Source organism: Clytia hemisphaerica, unplaced genomic scaffold (genome assembly GCF_902728285.1).
Source record: "Clytia hemisphaerica strain Z4C2 unplaced genomic scaffold, Clytia hemisphaerica genome assembly, whole genome shotgun sequence".
NCBI classification, from domain to species: Eukaryota; Metazoa; Cnidaria; class Hydrozoa; order Leptothecata; family Clytiidae; genus Clytia; species Clytia hemisphaerica.
In genome coordinates, this window is record NW_027103974.1 from 2,144,457 (window position 1) to 2,167,982 (window position 23,526).

The 23,526-nt window shown below is 36.0% G+C and overlaps 1 protein-coding gene across 1 annotated transcript in view; it reads right to left on the bottom strand.

The window, feature by feature from the left end:
* Window positions 1-1,935: 1,935 nt before the first annotated feature.
* The window catches only part of LOC136810708 (voltage-dependent calcium channel type A subunit alpha-1-like), a 120,433-nt gene continuing 98,842 nt past the window's right edge, over window positions 1,936-23,526 (bottom strand). The window contains exons 27-48 of the mRNA XM_067067301.1: window positions 20,720-20,834; window positions 20,062-20,169; window positions 19,579-19,631; window positions 18,696-18,747; window positions 17,757-17,857; window positions 17,045-17,246; window positions 16,202-16,366; window positions 15,824-15,931; window positions 15,166-15,252; window positions 14,142-14,258; window positions 13,726-13,791; window positions 12,835-12,926; window positions 11,945-12,089; window positions 11,302-11,429; window positions 10,644-10,740; window positions 10,065-10,269; window positions 9,018-9,127; window positions 6,134-6,160; window positions 5,461-5,606; window positions 4,818-5,112; window positions 3,945-4,139; window positions 1,936-2,966 (exon numbers count right to left, since the gene is read on the bottom strand). Coding sequence (XP_066923402.1) covers window positions 2,367-2,966; window positions 3,945-4,139; window positions 4,818-5,112; window positions 5,461-5,606; window positions 6,134-6,160; window positions 9,018-9,127; window positions 10,065-10,269; window positions 10,644-10,740; window positions 11,302-11,429; window positions 11,945-12,089; window positions 12,835-12,926; window positions 13,726-13,791; window positions 14,142-14,258; window positions 15,166-15,252; window positions 15,824-15,931; window positions 16,202-16,366; window positions 17,045-17,246; window positions 17,757-17,857; window positions 18,696-18,747; window positions 19,579-19,631; window positions 20,062-20,169; window positions 20,720-20,834 — 3,214 coding nt within the window. The 3' untranslated portion in view covers window positions 1,936-2,366. The remainder of the gene's footprint in view (window positions 2,967-3,944; window positions 4,140-4,817; window positions 5,113-5,460; window positions 5,607-6,133; window positions 6,161-9,017; window positions 9,128-10,064; window positions 10,270-10,643; window positions 10,741-11,301; window positions 11,430-11,944; window positions 12,090-12,834; window positions 12,927-13,725; window positions 13,792-14,141; window positions 14,259-15,165; window positions 15,253-15,823; window positions 15,932-16,201; window positions 16,367-17,044; window positions 17,247-17,756; window positions 17,858-18,695; window positions 18,748-19,578; window positions 19,632-20,061; window positions 20,170-20,719; window positions 20,835-23,526) is intronic.

Here is a 23,526-nt window from a genome sequence, read left to right on the forward strand (position 1 = left end):
CATGCCTCATAATATTCATGTAATAAGGTATTATCTTTTATCTTTTTCTATCAGCAGTCAATAAAATGAAGAAGATACTTGTTTAGCAAGTAGATTCTAATCACTCCGTGCGGCGTATGACAAGTTACCCTAAAGGTCCCGTGGCTCAACATTTCACCACACCCATGTAGAGTAGATGGTGGCTGGTGGAATTATCTTATGAGATTATCACCTGTCCACCGTAGAGCAGAGAGCCAAAGTCAGCGCGTCAGAAATGATGAACTGTTATCAGATTTGTCTCAACGAAATTCTAGTGTTTGATTTCAGATAGAGAGAGAGTTTGAAACAAAGAAGGTCTTCTGGTTTCATTAGCATTTAATTCTCTAATAACTTCTAAAAACTGCATTTTCAAATCAATCAAAGTTTGATAAAGTTGGAGAGATTGGAGAGATAGCAGAGGAACAGTCTTGTACCCACTTACACCACTTTTTAATTTCAGTGACGGATGTAAAAGCGCTATTAGAATAAAAAGTGAATTAACTAAGGGACTAGATTCCTGGTTGGGCTCGAAAGAGGATCTATATAGGACTTAAAGAGCATCCACTAGAATTTTGTTCGAGATGGCTGAGAGTTAAAAGAGCACTCAAATTTTCGCGTAATGTGGAGCGAGCATGGAAAGAACAGGTTTACGAAATTTTGTCATTTCGCATGGGTTCTTCAGAAAAACTAAAAAGCTTAGTATACATAATAATAAGCCATGTTAGAAAGGGATTTTTTAAGTTGATTCCTTACTGAGATGAGTTTTAAGGAAGTCGAAAAGTGGGAGAGCTAAATTAAGGGTCAAAAGATCGGTTACGAGATTTGAAGATGAAACTTTTGTTTTGAGTTCCTTGTCTTTATAAGTTGTTTCTGAGTTTATTCTATCAAGAGCGGGGGCGAGCAATGAGTGGGATACTTAAGCTAATGCTAATGAAGGGTACGGGTATATGCCACCACCCTAAACGGTTCCTTTTTGGTCCTTTTGGACTCGCTACATAAAATAATCGCCCTTAAATTCATAAATTATGATTTCAGTGTTCCCAGGGCTTACGAAAAATTTATTCGAGTATTAATGTTTGATAGGGTAAAAATGGTTTAAAATTTTGAAACGATTTACTCGACATTCTCGTTTTACAGAATTGAAAGTTTAGGCTAGAATGACAATTTTAGCATTTTCGTACTTTACATACGTTTCATTGAATGTTTCGAGAATATCTCAGCCTTATTATTGAAACATTTTTGAGCTTTTCGGATCCCTGACGAGATCCTACTACAATGCAACCTCGTCCCCGTGTATTCCAGACGTTATTTACGTCACTGATGGACGTCAGAGAATATATATCTGGCGCTATCAGTAAGCATAACAAAGCTGAAGAAGGAGGAACCGAGGTAGACGATGTTATCGTCCATTACAGTGATAGTAAAAAGACCGGAAATATGGCGGTATACGGACAAAAAATCGGCGGAAGAGTTTCGAAGAAACGGACGATAACTCTTTCGGCAAAAAAACTCGTTTGCGAATTTTCTTCGGCTTTTGGGCTTATTTCTTAGATAGTTATTCGTCTTAGACTATAGCATAGTCTAGGAACGATGTTGATTACAATGTCGAGTCTAATACTCAAACGCCACACTCCCGAAATAGGATACATCCCAGTTTTGCAGGAATTTCCCTTTTTCTCTAATATGATGACTTTGATTGTCTCTAAAACTAAAAAAAAGCTAATTTTTGCTCCGCGAGGGGTCTAAAACAACAATAAAACCTCCTAAATTTCCATTGGAACAAAATCTTGACCGCTATGAAGCATTTTCACCACCTTTAAATCAGTTGCTGGTGCTTTACGTAAATTGAAATAGTTTTGCGTCAGGGTCTTGACTGACCACGTGACGGGGCCGAGTGGAACTAAACACCTTATTAGATTTAAGTTTGTCATGATTTCTTTTTGGAAGGACTTCATAATTAAACATGATCTTTTTTTGTATAAGGGAGGGGGGTACAATCTACAAGCAGCTAGTTTACAATTTATTCTGTATATACATCATTTTTTATAAATGTTACAACTTTTCGTTTTAATAAAATTATATCGCGCGCTCCAACGCTTGAATTTGAGAATGACTAAAACGAACTCAGAGGCCAAAGTCAAAGTTTTGTAAAATAATTTTGAACTTTGAAAACAAAGTAGATTGCTCTTCTCTCTTAATCTCTTAAGTATAAATGAATTTTGATTCAACACTTTCAAATTATTTTACTTGAGGCATTCAACCTTCAAAGTTCAGTGAAGCCATTTCTTTACTTTCTAGAAATATGAGGAAATCAGCCTAACGCATGTCACGTGACACATTTCATCCAATCAGCACCAAGTATCGCCTTCGTTTTCTTTGATCTCATACAGCCATTGCGGTTGTACACCCTCACTCAACGCTTTATTCAAATGATTATTTAGTTCTTTCAAAATCTCTTCACATTCTCCTTCTGTCGCTAACTCCGTCGAATCATCATCCGTAAAACAACTTTCCTGCTCTCTACGTTCATCCTTTGGTGATCCATCCGTCCGCGCGTCTTGTGCGTACTCACCAAGCGGAGAGGAGGCAACCGGACTTCGTTCATCCGATGACGACCGGGCCTCTGAAGAAGACCGGGAAGTTCTTTGTAAAGATTTTAACAAATCCGGAATATCATTTTCCGGTAAATCCATCGGATTTCCGCCGTTATTATTCCGTATATTTTCATTATTATTATTATTCGTTGAACTACTTGAAGTTCCGATGTCTAAAAAGTCGTTATCTCTATCAACAGGGATTTCCAATTTAATCATTGGCAAAGAAACTAAAACTCTCTTTTGCCGTGAGCGAGGGTTTGAAGAACGTCGTTCGACGGAAATACGTGACGGATTAGAGAGACGTCGTTCGAGGTTACGTGCCGTTCTTGCCGGACTATCTTCATCGTTACTCTAAAGAAAGAGACAAAGAAAACATGATCAATACAATAGTCAAAATATTTCCCATTTTTTCTTATCCCTCTAGACTCTATACCAGAGTGTATGTCACGTTTATCGCTTAGTAGTACACTCTGTGTGCATTGTCTGTTTGATAAAAAAAATTCCCGTACGGAGACCACTGCGATGAAGTGTGATTTGTAAATAGCAACACAACTCTTATCGTCTCCCCTCTCTCTCCAACACTCCATCTCAGCGGTCGGTTTGAAAAATCTCAAATGAGAAAAGACAATGACAACAGATCATCTACGGCAATGAATTTTGAAATTAGCTGTAGATACTGGGTCTGTGTACAGACAATTCTAGACTGTGCGCAAACTAAGTGCTGGCGACATACAGAGCTAATATTTAAAGTAACGGTATAAAGGACTGTGGGGAAAACTACCACTCAAAAGAGAGATTAACTTTACTTCCGGCGGATGAGGTACTAGGTTTACAAGATAATGGTGTCAACCAAAAATTGTAAATCGACCCTTGGAGAGAGAAAATTTGCTGTTTATGGGACGCTTTTTTGGAATTTCTTTTTCCAATTTTGATCAATTTTTGAGAGATTTTCGAGGATCTAAAAAGGTAATACAGATCTGGTATCTATACAGCTTCCCAGCTCACACACAACGTTTTTTCGACGTTTATCTAACGTTCACAACGTCCATATAACGTTGGGTGAACGTTGAAACAACGTTGTGTGCCAGCTGGGTTAAGGTTCACCAAGGATCAACTAAAAGTGCTTGTTTCAGAGTAATGGTTACTTATTCATCTCACATGGTATTGGGTTAGAAGAACTTTGATAATAACTTTATCTAACTTTCTAGATTCACTTACCCAGTAAATCACAGAACCAAGTGGGAATCGAACCTTGACCTCATAAACGGAAGTCAAGGCTAATTAATAACCACTACAGAATTAAGTATTAAAGAATAGTTGATAACTGACCCTATTAGAATCTCTGTGTATTTGTGGGTTGACGAAACAAAGAATCGGTTTCGCCGGATCACGAAGAGCAGTGATAAGGCTATTTGTTAGTTCTCTATCTTCACCAGAGCTTTGTTCGGTTACCGGCGAAATAGCATGAAGTTTGTTGGATGGCAGCGAATCGTTGCGTTGTTGAAGTGGAGGTGTATCATCGTCCTGTGAAAACAAGCAATAGGGAAATTTAAAATGGTAAGTCAAACAGTACACTTTTTTATAAGAACAAACTATATAAGAACATCAGGCTTCGATCGCTAAAATATTAAGAACAAGTTAAGAACATATTTTAAGGCTTTCCAGACTCTAAAACACCCGATTTTTTAGGAAAAAGGGCAAAAATATTCGTGAAATGGTGAAAATAAGAGCATGTTAACAAGAACATCTTAAGAACATCTTTTGGCTTAAAACTCAGAAAGTTAAGAACATCTAAAGGTTTAAACAATTTTGAGTGTTTTTATAAAAAAACGTGTAATTTCAATATGCCTGAAATTAGGCCTTTTCATGAAATACACGAAGTATTGGTATGACATAAATTATTTCGAAGGGGATTTCTTAGAAATACTGTGCTAGAGCTTAGATATGCGTTAAAATGATTAGAGGTCTCAAACGAGATAAAACCTCAGTTGGAATAATGAAATCCGAACTTAATTGAAAGCTTTTGTTAAATCGAAGGGCATGGAGTAGAGCGAATGTAATCAGATCTTAAGAAACCAAGATTCCAGCGCATTTTGATAGTATTATTTCCCTTTGGGAATTGATATATTCAGGTCGAAAAAAATAAGCAAAAACCTCCCGGTTTTTTCTTTTCATTTTAAGCAATCAATAAAATTTTCTCACCAAAGAAGAGGGCGGGCTGGATGAAACAGATTTCCTTTTCGTTGCTGCTGCTGGTACTGAGGGCGGAGCTGGATGGGTGGTAGGTGCGCTTGAAAGGGTGGGCGGCGGTTGGTGGGTGGTTGATGATGGATGATAAATATTTATAGTCGGAGCGGATTGAAACATATCAGGCGTATAAGAGATGGTGTTTTTGCGAAGTTTGTTGTGTATGGAGTCGCTGGATTTGTTATGAGACATAGAGTGAATGTTGCTAACTGAGAACGTTCGGGCGGCCTCCGCCTTCCCGCCTGGATCACTAAAACAAGAAGTGAAGTTTTGTCACCTTTGAAAAAAAATTTGAATCTGATTTGATTCAAAGTACTGCAATATATGGTGTACAATATTTAGCTGCAGTTTTGTAGAGATCAGATACTTTTCTCGAATCTCGTTTGAAAATTTATTCATTTCACATAAGATGAGAAAAAGCTACAAGATACTCGATTTTAACAAACCCGGGTAGACCCTCTCCCCTTTCAAAGTATTACAATATATGCTATACACAGACAAACTACGAGGAGGGACAAATGTTTCAGTATAGAGAAAAACCAAAAGATATCGATGTTAATCACTTCAGTTGATTCTTACCAACCACACCATTGCTTACCTAGTGGTGATGCTAACAGCTGTGTTCGATCGCCTTCTTCGGTTCAAATATTCTTCGCGCGGCCGCGTGTTATTTTTTTCGTTGGTAAGTGGTTGAGAAGAAGTGCGCAAAACACCTTTGATTTTACGGAAGAAGGAGTTACCACGCTGAAAGGGAAAAAAGGAATGAATGAATTAAATCTATATAATAAAAGCCGTACGTGTCTGAATCCATTATATGTAGTACTTTGATTTTCGCTAGCGATTTTAACCTGCCGTAAATCTAAGAATAACAATTAAATTAGAGAAAAATTATTAGCTATGCTTAATGTTTTGTTTTAATAAAACTTTTACTATTATTTAGATTCTATTGAAATTTCACAGTTTACAGTTCCATATCTATCTATCTAAGGGAAACTTTTATATTGGATAAAAATTACATTTTTCACAAGATTAGCCAAAAGCGAGTTTATATATTTGCACTCATAAGGAAGGCGGAGTGACTGAAGCGATTTGGAATAACACCCAGTTTTGACCTGCAAAATTAAGGATGGTATAAGTGCTGATTTATCGTCGTCCTCAGTCAGTCAGGATCTAGATAAAGCAGATGCTAATCGTTCCATCGCTGAAAATCGCACATACATAAACTCGCTAGTATAATAAATGAAAAAGAAATGTTTGAGAAGAATATCTACCTTGTGTTGATTGTTCAGTTCGAATTGCTGAAAAAGAAAGAAAGAAAAAGAAGAATGTCACAAATTGTTGAAGAAATGCGAGAATTAACAAACACAATGATACCACGCGCGAAAAACCCCCGAAGCATCATATATTTATGAAAGTGAAAAAGAAAATTACAAACTATTTCTTCTTTTATTTTGAAATTTCATAAAATAATCTTCGTCAAAGTCCAACCTAAATCGTATTAAATCCATTTTGACTGTCAGGAATATTATCTGACTCCCCGCCCTAGAAACTTTTTTATAGACAAAGCTAAAAGAAACATTCTCTCAGAGTCTAAAACATGACACAACTATCAAAACTCGGGTATTGTTTTTCTTTCTGCTCTTTTCAGTGTTGTTTTTGCGTTACATAACAACCGTAGGCACGTACACAACACGTGTGTATTTTCTCACAAAGCTAAAAGCAAAACTAAAACAAAAATTAATTTCCCAAGTGAAGGTTCAACAGTGTTGCAATGAGAACTTCATCATATTATCATCTCAACCACAAGACAAGATAGTCTCAACCATATATCTCCTTGCAACTTTGTATCACAAACTTACCGTGAAAAGCACAGCTCAAAATCATATACACGTTTCTTTTTTTATTAGAACACCTAAAATTTGGTTGAGCCTGGATGTGCTTATTTTCTTGGCAGTTTTCAGCCTATAATATTCTTAAATGCGTTCTTAATTTTTCAGACTACTCTAAATCGACAATATCATGCAAAATAAAGAGCACTTAAAATTGGTAAAATTTGGACAATATTTGACTCTCGATTTTAGAAAATCCATCCCTAAGTTCGGTTAAAACTGCTTAAAAAGAGGAAAAATTGTAGTTTCTTGTCATTTTTTTCCAAACTGAGGCTGGGCATGTTCTTACGATGTTCTTAATTTTTTGACCAATTTCAGCCTCAATGTTCTTATAAACTGGGTTCTAATAAAAAAAAAAACGTGTATTTACGCTGTGCCGACGAATCGAGATTCTATTCATCGCGCAATCAGCGAAGACAAAAGTAACCATGACGACCATCCAAGATCTTGGATGAGCGTCATAGTCGATATTTTTATTCCCGTCGTTGAAAACACAACTTACAAAAAGTCATCAATGCTTTGTAAAAAGAGTCAGTGATAGAGAATCATAACATAAAGTCTGTCTATTATTTCGATTCAATTAAAGTGACATTTCCATAATCAAAAGTTTAGTAATTACTGTTATACATTTGGGGATCATGTAAAAGATTTCGTTCGAAATAAACTCACTTCGATTACACTTGGAGGTTTCTGGGGAATTCGTAAATAGTAAACTGCATACTGATACAGTCTGCTAGACATTAATATGGTAATATTTGCTCTTCATCTTTGATTTTTTCTGCAGTGATTAGATTGACACATGCGCGATAAAATTTCTATTATTTGTCTTCAGAGGTTACTATTTTCTTTGAAAACTTAACCTCTGATACTCAGGGTATCACAAACTCCGTATGAGAAAATAACCAGAAATTTCAATCTCTCCGAACTTTTATTCTCACGCACTGAGAATTCACTGTAATTTTGCGAAAATATCACTCAATGAGGAATTCTCATTACCCAGCTGGCCCACAACGTTGTTTTAACGTTCAAATAACGTTATTTGGACGTTATGAATCCCACGTGGACGTTGTTTTGACGTTGTGTGCCGTTTGGGTACCAACAGAAGCAATAAAATAAACATACCTTCGTCTCGATACTCCCAAAACAAGACATTTTTGATAACGAAGTGAACCCCGCCTTCAAAACTTATTCAAGATTAATGAAAATAAGCTGCAAGCTTCCAGCTAACTTTGTAGCTAACTAGTACCCAAACTCCAGTTCTCAGTATAATGATGAAAATTTCAAAAGAGAAAAGGGCTCGGTTAGACAACTGAAGTAAAAAAAAAAGAAAACAACATTTTTATCCGAAAGAAAAATAGATGTTTTCCAAAAATACAGTTCCGATAAAAATCAACCTTTTAGAGCCAAGGCAATCAACAAACATGAAATATCTTCTTCAAAGAGGAGACAAGAAAACAAATAAATTTCATATTATTATCAAAACATGTTTCTTTTCGAAACTTTAAACGAAAAGTAGCGATTTTGAATTGCATTGGAGACATTCATTATCATATTATGTTTTCTGATAGAAATTTTGTACAACTTTTTATACAACAACTCAGTAGCGTAGACAAGAGCTAGCACAAAATTTGTGTAGGAGAGCAGATTTTTATGACGCAGTAATTATCTTTTTACATTATGAATAGATTATCACAGTGTCATAAAAATCTGCTCTCCTACACAAATTTTGCACCTCTCCTGTCTACGCTATACTGACAACTTGTAGACATGACTACTTATAACCTTATAGGTCTTAAATCTAGACCTGAAGTATCACCATCTATCATATTTTCTATTAGCGCTTGATCAAATGCTCAAGTGCAGGGCCACATCTGCTCTCCGCTCCCAGTTACTTACCGCCCAGATCAGATTACACAATCTAAGCTACTCATTCGCTGAGTTGGCGATAACCGGGGATCAAGCCCACAAACCTTGGATTGCTAGGTGAATGCACAACCAATTGAGCCACCTGGCCACTAAAGTCACCAGTCCTGGTTACCCAGAATTCATGACAAAGAAGGACTGGAAAATAGCCTATTCATGATAGGCACCATTGCAATTTCTTCCACGGGCCCAACAGCTGATTGGTTGAAAGTAACGTATTGACTGATTTTACGTCACTTACAACAAATCAGCTGTTGGGTCTGTATAAAGGTAATGTCAGAAGACATTGCAATGGTGCATATCATGAATATCATATCAAAGGGAACCAAAATGGTGGACTTACTTCAAATTGTGGAAGAGTGCAATTCTTTCGTCGTTTGATTTCCTTGAAACTCTCATAAATCAGCTTTGCTGCATAAATCTTTCCTATGGTAATCTGTTGCCCACTCAAAACTGCACAGAGGAAAAGAGATGAGACGTTAACAAACAACATACACGTTTTTTTATAAGAACATCCAAAATTTTTGAAGCCATTGGATGTTCTTAACTTTTTGAGTTTTAAGCCTAAAAATGTTCTTATTTTCGCCATTTCTTGAGTATTTTGTCCATTTTCCTAAGAGATTGGGCGTTTTAGAGTCTGCGAAGCCTTAAAACGTTCTTAACTTGTTTTTAACATTTTGGTCATCGAAGCCTTGTGTTCTTATATAGTTTGTTCTTATAAAAACGTGTACCAACATGTAAAGGCTTCTTCAAGGTGTCTGGAAAAAAAGTCAACACACACAAAAAAATTCTACTATTGTATTTGTTTTAAAATCATACGTTTTTCGGGTATTGGAATCCTTTTCGCAATTTCAGTTCAACGTTTTAACCCATTGAGTGTTACCATACGAGCTCGCCTCATTTTTTCCCGTCCCGTACCCCTGGGTTGGGACCTAGGAGCTCCGCAACCAATATCGTCCTGTTTTTTCTTTACCCCATCCAAATAAAAAAGCTTTCTTAGTAGGGGTGAAATAAAAAAATATTTGAAAATATGAAGTCACGGAAGTGATTGCATTTAACGCGTTCCCCACCAAACACTTTTCAGAAATCTAAATTTCATCCTCTTTGAATTCTATTGAAAGTTTGACTTTCACGGGCTCATGTGGCCTAGGTCCTGCTTTTAAATTGTAATAACTTTCATTGTATACCAATCAACACAGATTTTTATGTAGATTCCAAAATTAAAATTAAAAAGTAACCAAAAGTTTCCATATCAAAACTTATGGCCCTTTAAAGTACTGCCAGTAATTTTGACCCCTCTACTACGAGTATACTCGCATCGGACGTGTTAATGCGTGAAATTTAACTTTAGTCTAACATTTGAAATAAAAATCAAGGAAAGGTAGAATACCTGTTTGTTCCGGTATTAGTATATCCAACGTTTTCTGTGTGGTGTTTGGCCATGTCCGCTTGATGATCTTCCGGAAACTGCTATCCCGGAAACATTCCTTATCACCGGGAGTCATACCGAGGGAAGTACGGACCAGGGCGAAAAGAGTGGGCGTAAACAAGACGGTGTTATCACCTGAGATCGGCATGTTTAACTTCATCAGGCGCTGTGATTAACAAATATTAAAATATTAAAAAATTAATCTGATGATTGGTGCCTGAGCACCATGAAACTCTGAGTTTGAAACAGATATTGTGTCAACTCTTTATTATAGTGATCAACAAATAAAAACATATGTGAATTCTGAGGGATGTTGAGTTTTTCATATTGGGAGAAATACAGATTGGCTGGAACCTTATCTTTCTGACAGGATTATTGAGTGCGTTAAGCAAGGGAAATAAAGTAAAGAGTATGGTGTAGGAGGCTTTCTGTAGATTTTACTTGGAATGTTATTGGTTGCGTGTGTACATACATATGCGCTTGGAGTTAGACTCTTAATATAAACATTAAATTCACGGTGATATTAAAAATGACCATTACCTTATAAGCTAGAAATTTTGGGCATTTTTTGCCGAATCCGACAGGTGGTTGCATATCACACATCAATTGGTATACATCTTCGTGTGGTATACGACCACTGGAAAGAAGAGAAGAAAAATATTTGTATGTTCTCGTATATTTCAGTCTGCTACTTGTTTCCTTGGCTATCAGCTTATGGGTAGACCAGAGAGATTTTTGCCGAAAGACAACTCCAAAAACTCCCCAGATCACTTATTTGGACACTCTTTCCCTTTGCTCAATAAACTAATAGTAGCAAAAACGCTTCCCTATATCGATTCACCCACCAAGCAAGTACTAAATATTTGTTAACGATCACTGGACGAATAAGAGATTTCCAATCCTGGAAATATCTTGAACATGTCATTCCATAGACATTAGTCAAAACAACGTTGTGTGCCAGCTGGGCAATATGGAAATATGACTTTTCTATATTTCCGAAGTTTAGGAGATATCATATTTCATAATATTTCCAGGATTAAATCTCTTATTTCGCCCAGTGGATATCACACTTTTTCATAGGTAACTAATAGGAAGGAAATCATGTTGTTAATATTACTTCCATTTGAGACCACCACGACTACTACAAAAACATTTATAACTGTATCTATCATTGGCAAACGAATAGAGAAGTACTTACGCGGCCGAAGGGTCATATTCTGACCATACTCGGACAAATTCGTCCATATGGTGAGGACCAAGGATGGATTCATCTCTTGTTAAGTAATCAAAATTATCCATAATGACAGCAACGAATAAGTTTAATAACTGGAAAAGAAAAGGGATGAAAAAACATAGAAATTTTTATGTTTCAGTGTAGCCAAGAAAACTCGACGGTCACTTGCTTCTTACTGCGATGTCTTTTATGTCATTGCGCTCGATGGCTCTTATAGAGACATCGAGCAAAAAACATTAAAGTTAAAGAGCGTCTAGCAATATTCACTTAAAACACGACATCTAGCCATTCGAGCTTTACAGAAATCTGTGCTGTAATCATCCCAGTGTAGAAAAGATAAGATTTCAAACGAGGTTGATGTTATTCAAAAGCATCATTTTTGATGTTAAAAGCAGTGTATAGATTAGCCCACAGAAGCATTGAAAATGCCAAAAGGGAGATAGCCCATAAACTCTTATAGCCCGGGGTGCAGACCTTAAATAATGTATACAATGGGGAGTGTCATAATATTTCGGACAGGATATTTTTTTAAGGGGGCGGTACACTTTAAGTTAGCGGACATTTATATAAAAAAGATCACAAGAAAATAAAAGTAAATTTAACTTACTAAAAAAGCGTATAAAAAATAGAACGTCACAAAATATATAACAGCAGCCAAAGTTGATCCGCATTTTTCGTTAGGATTGTTATAACACGGTGCATTATCGAAGCAATCCAACATTACTAAGTGCCACGTTTCTCCTGTGCCACATCTAAAAATAGTGAAGAAGTTTCTAGTCAAAAGTCTGTTCGAAGGGACTGACTAACTGAGGCAAAACTAGTATTGTCACGGTGCATTATCGAAGCAATCCAACATTACTAAGTGCCACGTTTCTCCTGTGCCACATCTAAAATAGTGAAGAAGTTTCTAGTCAAAAGTCTGTTCGAAGGGACTGACTAACTGAGGCAAAACTAGTATTGTCACGGTGCATTATCGAAGCAATCCAACATTACTAAGTGCCACGTTTCTCCTGTGCCACATCTAAAATAGTGAAGAAGTTTCTGGTCAAAAGTCTGTTCGAAGCGACTAACTAACCGAGGCAAAACTATTACTGTTATAAAACTTAGCATTATCGAAGTAGTACAACATTAATAAGTGTCACGTTTGTCCTGTGCCACATCTAAAGAAGAGTGAAAAAGTTTCTGGTCAAAAGTCTGTTTGAAGTAATTGAATAACTGAGGCAAAAATAGTAATGTTGTAAAATGGTGCATTATACCAAAGTAAGTTGATATTAATAGTAATGTGTAGCAAACATCCAAGAAGGTCACAGTGTAATTTTAGGACTTCATAAAATATGTAGCTTACCTAAATACAGAAATAAACAATAAGTCTCGTCAAAGTTTCATGCGTTTCTAAAAGCCAAGTTTCTTATATGGCACATCTTTAGATGAAAAGGTTTCTAGTCAAAAGTCAATCAAAATGGGCTGAATAACTGAGGCAAATATGTATTTGTTTACCTAAATAGAACGCATAATGCTTCTTGAAAAGATTGAAAGTTGTTGTATTCGTTGATCTTCCTTCTGTCGTCCAAAATGATTTTACCGAAAAGCTGAAAATAATCCAAATACTGTATGTTTACAACTGAATGTGGTTAAAGCCAACAAAGTTGCCCAACGAAGAGTCAAAAGCCACAACCATACTTATTACAAGTGGAGAATCGCTTTGTCTTTATTCAACTACAGATATCTCATAAGAAACTAGACTAGCCACTCTGTCCCTGACCGAAGCAAAATAATAAATCATCTTTATAAGTTCGGTAAAGGTAAGTTGTTCGATCGAGACCACTCTGTCGCTTCCTCGTTGAACAAATCGCTGGTACCGAACTGCGGTCTACTACTATGGTCTTCAGAAAGGATGGCACATTATTTTGCTTCTACTGACGGCTGCCCTGGTTTGAGAAAAACTGAATAGCTATTTATGATTTCAACGTTTATCTAACGGTCTATTGACGTCATAGACGAACGCTGTATTTTTGTCAACCAGGTGATGGTAGATTGCTGGCTGCCCACGCTAAAGCTCTAAAGGAACGGTTCAACTGCCCTTGCACCTGGCCTGGAAATATCAAATTCGATTAGCTAATCCCCAAAAAAAGAAGGCTAACGGCCAGGCTTCCCGATGAGAAATCACGGTCTGGCGAAATCCCGTAATCTAAACCTTCCAGTTATTGAAAATCTTCCCTGAAATTTAGACTTTCAGCGTGCCGAAAGTAAATTTCTATGTTGGGCGCCAAATGAAGTATTTGTTGGACCTACCTGAAAACTTCTACATCGAGCACCAAATAAAGTATTTGTTGGACCTACCTGAAAATTTCTACGTCGGGCGCCAAATAAAGTATTTGTTGGACCTACCTGAACACCAATGACAGCATATATGAAGAACAACATGACGATGAGCAAGAATACGTACGGTAATCCCTAAAGAGAAAATAAATTAGTGTTTTTTTATTTAAGCTACAATCCCAACCGTAATATTCGGCAAGGGGAATTTCCTCAAATTTTACAACCGCAAGTGATTGTAAGTACTTTGAATTATGTATGGATGGAAATTATTAACTAACGAGTTTTAACATGAGATTTAGGACCTTAGAATCTACTGAAATCGCAATTCCCGCCCGAACTTTACATTCTGAATAACGTTGAAAATTGTCAAGATGTTTCGATGGTGATTGTAGCATTCTTTATCTTTTTATTTTGCATTTACAACGTTTTTTAGAAGGACATTCAATCCTATCAGACAATTGAAGAGCATGGAAAACAACCCTTACTTTCAGAGATTGAAGGAAAGTCCATAGTAAGATACGTATATTGTAGCCTTGTCGTAGCAACTTGAGTAATCGGAAGGCCCTGAACAGCCGGAAAAATGACGGATCAATTGCAAACTCCTGAAAGAACAAAGAAAGACAAATCTCGGGTAATCCACTTTTCAACAGTGGTAACTATTTTCGTAGACTATGGTTTAGTCTAAGACGAATTCGAATAATAAAAAATAACCTCAAACACGCAAATTAGCAGTCGGGCGGATATTTTGACAGCGTGGGCGAAAAATAGTCGGAGGGGCTCAATGTCGTAAACACAAACTCTATTTTCCGCCGCGCAACATATTACGTTTTATAATACACAACTATGTTATATCATAATATCATATTAACATACTACACGGACGATAGCATCGTCCACTGTTCTCAAAATTCCTGATTGCTCGATTTACCCTTGATTTTTCTCTTAGTACTTTTTATGTCCATTGAAATAAGACAAAGGTGGATTTAGATAACTCAACTTTGGCACAGTAACAGAATATCTTTTGGACTATAATTCCGAAGCGTACATCAATCTCAGCGAAAAAAAAAGATTTCTTACAATCGGCGCTGAAATATTTGGCATAAAAGGGGAATTCTCTCAAAACTTTAAAAGTGCAAGTGCTTTGAAATAAAGTTTGAAAGTAGAGTTTTAACACTGAGTTTTAACATTAGACTTAAGACTTAGGAAGACCTTAGGATCTCAGGATCTAAAAGCTAAAAAATATTCTAATAAGCAAGGAAGCCACTTAACCCCTCCCAAATCGAAAAATCCAATGAAACAAAGCGGAAGTACTGAAACTGAAAATCTCGCTCGAGCTTTAAATTCTGAACAACGTTGAAATACCCAAAATTGCTATTTTGGCGCCGATTGTAGATTCAGAAAATGACAACTAGTCAAAATGAAACTCTCCCTATAGATTTTAAAAGTCTATTTTGTGACTCGATTATTCGAACAAAATCAAGAGATTTTTGAACAAGAAAGTCTTTGTACCTGTTTTGTGATATTTATGATGGCTCCAACCAGTGTGATAAAAACAATACAAAAATCCAGAACGTTCCAACTATCACGAAAATAATTCTAAAATGAGGTAAGGAAAATAGATGGAAATTTTTAAAGTTGGTAGAGTAATTTATAACTCTACTATTCGAATATTTCTGTAGGTCGAACTAATATATTTTCAGCTGAGGGTGAAAAGTGGTTTAAATTACTCTCGATATCTTGAATCTTTCTCTAATTCGAAGAAAGTTTTTGGTTCTTAGAAGATCGAATTAGAGAGAGTCAACTGTAATTCCATTTCCACAATAATCATAGCGAATACTATGCAAACATTTTCTGTTTTTGTGTAAGCAGTGCTTTGTTTTAATAGGAAGTTAAAGCAAATGGCAGAATTTTTGACCATTTTCAAGCAAAATATGGTCAGATTTTCGAAATTTTACACCCTTAGAGTGCAATTTTTCTCATCTTTGCTGATTTCGATTCTTACAGTGCGCTTTGGGAAGCTTGGAAAATATACCCTTAAGAGCCACACGTATGGTAGGTCATTTACCATGAGTGCCCCTGGGGTGGGAAGTTAAAATCATCGTGAAAATTAAATCGAGGCAAAGAAGATAGTCAATTAAATTAAAGCCTAAGAGAAATTTGTACTCACAAATTTATATGCCATTAATTTGAGTATAGCTTCTAGTGTAAAAATGAAAGTGAAAGCTAAATTAATCTTCTCTAAAATCTCTCCATATTCTTCACTTTGATCATCGAACTGAAAAAAAAAGAAGATCAGTCCAAATCAGAGAAATTGTTGATTCGCATCTATCTTAGAATATAAATTGATTTTTTTTTTCCTTTTGTTTGTAATATATTTTGTTTTTGCAAAAGGACACCGTAAAAAAGGACAGTTAGATAAGTATCACATGTTTAAATTCTCAATATTCTAGTGGCTGATTACGATGGTATGAATCAGTCCTACAATCCAATACTGTACTCGAAAGGGTTGATATATAAGATGGTTAACTTTTTTGTTTTAACTTACCGTTAGCATCAGACCGATTGCGTTCAAAGCAATCATTACCATAATGATGATCTCAAAGGGTTTAGAATCAACAACTCTCCATACTTTGAACGAAAATCCACTTTGGTCATGTGGCATGAATCGTTGTCTTGGTTTCGCGTTCAAAACAAACTGTAAACAAGCTCTCTAAAATAGGCAACAAAGTCTTAGTTGAACACAGATCTTTAATTCCAGTCCCGGGGGGGGGGGGTACTAAGTTTGCGAGGTGACGGGTATGTCCGAGCCGAAAATCGAAAATCGACCCTTTGAGAGACAAAATTTTGGTGATTTTGGGACCCTTTGCGAGACTTTTTCCTAAATTTTGGTCCATTTTTTCCAAATTTTGGTTTGATTTTCACCAAATTTTGGTCAAAACTTTTGGAAATCGTTACCCTTTGAGAGAGAAATTTTTGAATTTCCTGATTTTGGGACCCTTTCAGAGACTAACTTTTGAATTTGTACCCCTTTAGAGAGACTTTTGAGGAATGAGAAAAGGTACCCTTATGGCTCGCACATACCCGGCATCCATTTTGCCTAAGTACCGGGTTCCAGTCCCACAAAAAAAGTTTTGGATTGCACAAAAAGTTGACTGGATTCGATCGACGATATAGTTATATTTTAAAAACATTTGACGAAGATTTGAGAAAAACAACTTCTTTCACTATACTAGGAATAGAGTTCGGTCAAGTAGTAAAACGTTTTTTCGCGGTTCACTGGATAGAGCTCTGGCATAAAAACTAACCAAGGGCATTATGAAAAAATCAGACTCGAGTGGAAGAAACTATTATAACGTTTTAAAGAATTTGAAATTAAAAGAAAACTTACCTGGTTCTTATCTAGCTCAGAACCAGTGATTTCTTTTTCTCCTTGTTCTTGAAAAGTGACGATAATCAAAGCTACAAAGATGTTGAGGAAGAAGAAAGAATAGACGACCACAAACGCCACGTAATAGAGCGCCATTTGCATACGATTGTTCGGGATGGGTCCAAAGTCCACTTCTGTTGCATCCATAGACTTTTCCATGACTCTGAAATGAAAATTCAGGATTTCATTTGAAAGCAACAATTATTTGAAATTTGAGAAAGTAAGTTTAACGCCCTTACTGAATTTCGAAGTTTGAACCTAAGACTAGACGATCACAAGTTCACTAAAAAAGGGGAATAGTTTAGAGGGTGGAATAAATTTGAAAACGTTAGACGGTTAATCCGGCCCGGGCGGAGTAAGCAGTGCCGGGGGTGTTTACAGTTTGTTCCAAACTCTACCGCCACTATTTTCCCATAAACCGCCGTGATGGCTTTGCATATGATTTTCCTCTAACGGACGATACCATCGTCTAACCTAAGACCATAATCGTTTAGCTGGATTTTAATTTTCTTTTTAAAATGTTATATAAGCAAAAGAGGTTTTAGATTCGGGCTAAAACAGAAAGTATTATTTCTATATCTTTTTTGTAATTTCATGCTTGTTAGAGTAGACTAGACCTAAATTTTATTTTCCTTCTTTAAAAGAAAAAAGTTCTTTATAGTAGTCAACTTACACAGGCCAGCCTTCACCAGAGCCACATGAGAACAAAGTCAACATTGCCAGACCAACGTTATCGAAATTGAAATCGTAGTTCGTCCATACTCGATCAATGACCTGAAATGCGGTGAAAAAGAAGATTCAACTAGCCAGGTGGATATTTTAAAACAGTTTTCAGAGTCCGATTTTTTTTCATTTCAAAAACAATTTCACCTAAATTGTCAAGGTTTTTATTTAGCAATTTTGAGATACAGTGTCTATTAAAACCATTGACATTTATAAGCCCTGTGGACATAGCTGTATCCGCCATCTTTGATCGGAATTTTTAAAGTGTAGTCTGATTCAAGGACTCCTATAGATATACTCCCCATAAAAAGCTCTTTTCGCTAGAGAATGAGCAGAATCCAGTGTTAAAACTTTGTCAATAAATATAATTCATTGTGATCGTTCAACGGCACATAAGTGTCCAGAAACACTGCACTCCTGATTCATTTGCACCGCTATTGAGTAGTGCTGCCATTAGGGTACCACTTTCAAAAAAATGCTCCGATCCAAAGATTATACTTGGGCAGAATTGAGAAATTGCCTCTAGGGTTTATATAAAGCTTAGTGGTTGACACGGAGTCTGCTAAAACGACTAGAGAATGAGCGACTTTGTTTTTCATGAAAAAGAGGCTGGGTGTTTTATTATCGTTCTTTCCACAGACTCCACATTAAACTACACCTTTCTTTATGAGAATATCCGACATTTTTGAAGCCTTCGAATATTCGTAACTTTTTGAGTTTTAAGCTTAAAAATTTTCTTAAAATGTTCCTTTTTTCACCATTTTAGAAAGAAGAAATTGAGTCCCAAAATGTTCTTAACTTTTACTTATTATTTTGGTTATCGAAGCCTTATTTTCTTCTATAGTTTGTTCTTAAAAAAACATGTACTATCCATGAAACGTATATTTACCATTGCATCGTCCGGTCGATTCGCTGGATCCTCAATGTGATAATATTTCCCTCTGAAATATACGTTTAAATAAGTTAAGTTAGTTATAAATCAAAATGATAAACTTATACACCTTTTCGACCGTAGCTGCCAATTGCCGCGCGGGCATTATTTGTCCGTTTTGCCACCCTAAAACCGTCCCAGTCTTTTTTTCGCACCTATAGACAATAGAAAATGGTGTAAAAAAAGGATTGGGTCGAGTTTAAGGGGATAATTAAATAATGAAGTGGCACGCGTCTGACCGTGCGACTTCGTTCGAAAAGGTGTATTATCTTATTTGGTTGATCAGCAATAAATATTGAAAGATTTTCCCCAATGACGCTGAATAAATAAAATCTAATGTAAATGATCCCAGCTGGCACACAACGTTGTTTCAACGTTCATCTAACTGTATATGGACGTTGGGAACATTATATAAACGTTGAAAGAACGTTGTGTGTCAGCTGGGATAACAAACATACAGAATAATAAAGTGTATACCAACTTGTCCCAAAGTCAAATTTTTTTATTTTCTCATCAAAATGTATAAGTTGACGCTTTCTAATTCGATTTTTAAAGGGAATCGAGTTTCCGTCGAATAAGGGAGTTTATCGAATAGTATAGCGTCGTTTATGGGTGTTTCTTGTTGACGGTGTCTATCAATTTCATCGAATAATGGAGCGTATCGAATAGTAGAACGTCTTTTATGAGAGTTTCTTGTTGACGGTGTCTATCAATATTATCGAATAATAGAGCGTATCGAATAATAGAACGTCAAATTTGAGGGCGTCAACTGTATTATATTTGGACGCATCACACGTTTTTCTTGAGAAAATAATACACTTTTCTTCAGAAGGTGACTTACTGGCACTCAGCTTTTGTCATTTTCGTGACGTCATTGCATGATTGAAATTTACCCTGAAAGGTAATAAAAGTCTTTCAAGAAACCAGAGAAAATATCTTATCGGGGAAAACTTCGTCGGGGAAAAGTGACGAAATTTTGGACAAGTGACGAATATTTTCCCCGACGAAAATTTTCCCCGGCCTTAATGCGTTTACCAACTACCAGCAAGTGACGAATTTTTCTGGAAAATGGGCCTACAGCCATTTTAAAAAGTTTTCAGAATGAAAAATTCGGTAATGTTCTCGCTAAATTAGTTCCCTTAAAGTGTTGAGAACTCGTTGGGTGAAATTTATGCTGATTGGAGTAATTACTTACAATTATTTGAATCTAATAAGGTGCAACTAGGAAATGGTGGAATCTGATTGGGTCAACCTTGGAATGCACAAATCCCTGATTTGGATGCACTTAAAGAATGCTCAAATCTGATTGGTTAATGATACTCACATTGAAGAGGTTAACACCAATCACAGCGAACATGAACAAACAAAGAACAATGATAATAATAATGTTGAAAGTTCGCTTCAGTGAAAATACCACGCATTGACATACCAACTTAAATGCAAAGAAGAGATAGGTGGGTCATCATTACACGTTTTTATGAGAGCAAACTATATAAGAACATAAGGCTTCGATGGTCAAAATTTTAAGTTTTCTAAAAGATTTTGAAAAGCCTTGAGATTTTTCTACAATCATGGTCGAAACATTTTGAGATTTTAGTGTATTTTAACGTTTTTCAGAATTTAAAGTTCGGGTGAGGATTGCTATTTTGGTACTTCCACTTTCTTTCATCGATTTCATTTCGATTTCGGAGGGGTTCGGCGGCTTCTAGACTATACTCCAAGCCTTATTGTGGCGAAATTGAGCTTTTAAATCCTGAAATCCTAAGGTCTTAAGTCTCATGTTAAAACTCAGAGTTAAAACTCTAATTTCCAACTGTATAGTTTAAAGCGCTTAAAAATCATTTGTAGTGTTTAAAATTTCGCCGGGAAATCCCCTTTGTCTCAAATATTTTGTCCATGACTGTAAATATCGTAAGTCATTGTAATAAATAATAAACTGAAATTTCTGACACAAAAAAATAGGGAATGAGTCATGAAATCACCTTCAACTCTTTGATCTTGTTGACAACACGAAGTGATCGAAAGACGCGCATGATCCTCATAGCTTGAAGAGGTGTGTTACCGATTGATTTTTTCACTGTCTCGTTACTATCCAACCTGGTGTAAATAAAGATGGATAGATATTTCAAAGTGGAATGATCTTATCAACGATGCTAGGTTGGATACACACTAAAAAGCTTGTTTTAACGTAAGAGCCCTTCTACCACATGAGTACTTTTTGGCGGTACAAACACGTTTGTTTATATAGCTAACACACTCAGTTTATTAACGAACTTCTAAAGCGAGGACTGGATTGAGATACATACTCGACCAATCGCTAATGAACCGCCCTAACCGACTTGGATATCCAGTATGTACATCGTTCCTAAGTTGTTCTTATAAAAAGTAGTTCTTAACTTTTTGTGCTTTTGGCCTAATGTCCTTAAATTGTGAGTATTTTTTTTGCAATTTCCTAAAGAATTGGATGTTCTGGAATCTGCAAAGCCTCAAAATGTTCTTAGCTTGGTTCTTAAAATTCTAGCCCTCAAAGATATATTTTTGTACATAGTTTGTTCTTATAAATAAATCTACTGTACTGTTCTATTGAAATACTTCCGAATAAGTCCAAAAGTAGGCGATTTGGTGACAAAGAAGCTGTTTTTGGTAAGATGGTTTATACCATATATGTAAAACAATAAGAAGACACGAAATTCACGGTCTGCTGAAAAGCTTAAAATGTTAGGGGGCGAGGAAAATACTTTTAATCCTTCTTAAGAGCAGACAGAGTGGGCATATGTAGGCCTTTAATAGGATATATAAAATGTATTTTCGACTGTCTGAAAAAAGACATGCGAGCTAACTGTTGACTTTCAAAACAGAAAAATAAAGTTCACTCAAAGAATGGCGAAATGTCAAAGCACTCAGTTAGAAATAGAAAAGAATATATTTCTGTGATTTGACAATTCTGGAATTTCAGAAACGTTTACAACAAAATGGAAAGTGAATTTTTAGTCTAATTGATGATGAGACATATTTTGTAAACTCTAAGATTTTCAAACTAGAAGTATGAAGAGGTTTGAAGTTAGAAGTCAATTCGCTTTAAACGTTCTCTTCATTGTTGCTACTAGAGAGAAACCATGTCAGCTTAATTAGACTAATTCCTGGAGAGTGGTTTCTACGTGGTAGCATAAAAGGTCAAGTTATGTTTCTCGTATGCCTTTGTTGACATTTTCAACAACTAGAATCCCTGTCAAGTTCTGGCGAGTTTCAATATTCACGACGTGTGCAGTATATTTTACGTGGAGGCGTGATTTGAGCTTTTTCGACCGTAGCCACCAATTGCCGCGCGGGCACCCCCCCTAAACTTGATCCAATCCTTTTTTTGACACCTTTTTCTATTATAGTATATAGGTGCGAAAAAAAGACTGGGACGGTTTTAAGGTGGTAAAACGGACAAAAAAATGCCCGCGTTGCAATTGGCGGCTTCGGTCGAAAAGGTGAATTCACGAAGAAAATCGGTGTAATTGCGGTTTTTTTTAGATTGTGAGTCATGTGAATTATATTTCGAGCTCAGGAATGATGATGAATTCCCTAACAGGGAAGGAAAATTATTGAAAGTTATTTTTTCTAACTTGCGACAAAAGTAAGTTGTTAAACAATTTCCTGTGATTTGCATGAAATTTCTTTAGCAAATTGGTGCCAATATTTCAACATATTTCTCTTTTCTGCACGCACTCTAGATATTTTATAGTATTGATTTATCGAGTTTTTATTTTTACTATCTCAAACGGATTTACGCGTTGGGCAGATTTCAAAAGTATATTTAATATGTATGCTCGATTTTTTACCCTTTGATTTTGTCAAAAAGAGAGATTTTCGAAAAAATTTAAATTTTTATACGTTACATCTCCTTATATGGACATTTTCGGAGATTTTTCTTTTTCGTGTGAGCAGATAAAATAAAAGTTGGAACCCCTCGATTCAAAAAAATAGACACATATCAAGATCATCTTAAGCACTTTTGCTGAACCCTTTTACCGATTTTTTGCTGAATCTTCAGAGCCAGTGACTCTTAAAAAGGCAACTTTCGAGGGGGGGGGGGGCTGACAATATCTATGACGAACCAAGACAGTTGAAAAATAATAAAATCAAGTAAATTTTGAGGTGCTTTTGCTTATTATTTTCAGGCTTAAATGTTCTGTGTTTTTTCTTGAAATTTTTTGTCCGTCTTAAAGCAAAAAACTTTTCTCGTTTCTGTCTCTTTTCAGCCCCTTACATTGCACTTTGAGAAGTTTGAAATACGTACCCTTAAGAGACGCACCATATGGTAGGTTGCTAACCTTGAGTAACCCTCCCAACGGTATTGTTTTTAATCTATTGCTAGGGTTTTGGTCAAAATTGAGCCTTGTGTTCTTAAAATTGTCCTTATGACAAAGCGTGTATAGGAAGATGCGGTAAAATAATTCATTTTTGTCACATATCAATCTTCAACTTGATGCAGAGGAAGTTATCAAAAGTAATTAAATTTGCCTTCATTTAAAAAGTAGTAAGTATCATTTTCTGAGACGGAACTTCAAAAATCGAAGACGATGAAGAGTGAGAGTAGTATTATATTCTATAAAAGGAGATCAACTCTCTCCATCGTGTATCGAATTTGAATTTCCTCCCGGATCCGCTAGTGGACAAAACGATGACCGATTATTCTTTATATAGAAATGTTGATCAGGTTATGGAGGAGCACGTCCTCACTTTAATTTTTTAATAATTGGCTTTATTAGTTAAGAGGAAGTACAATTTGTGAGTAGAATTT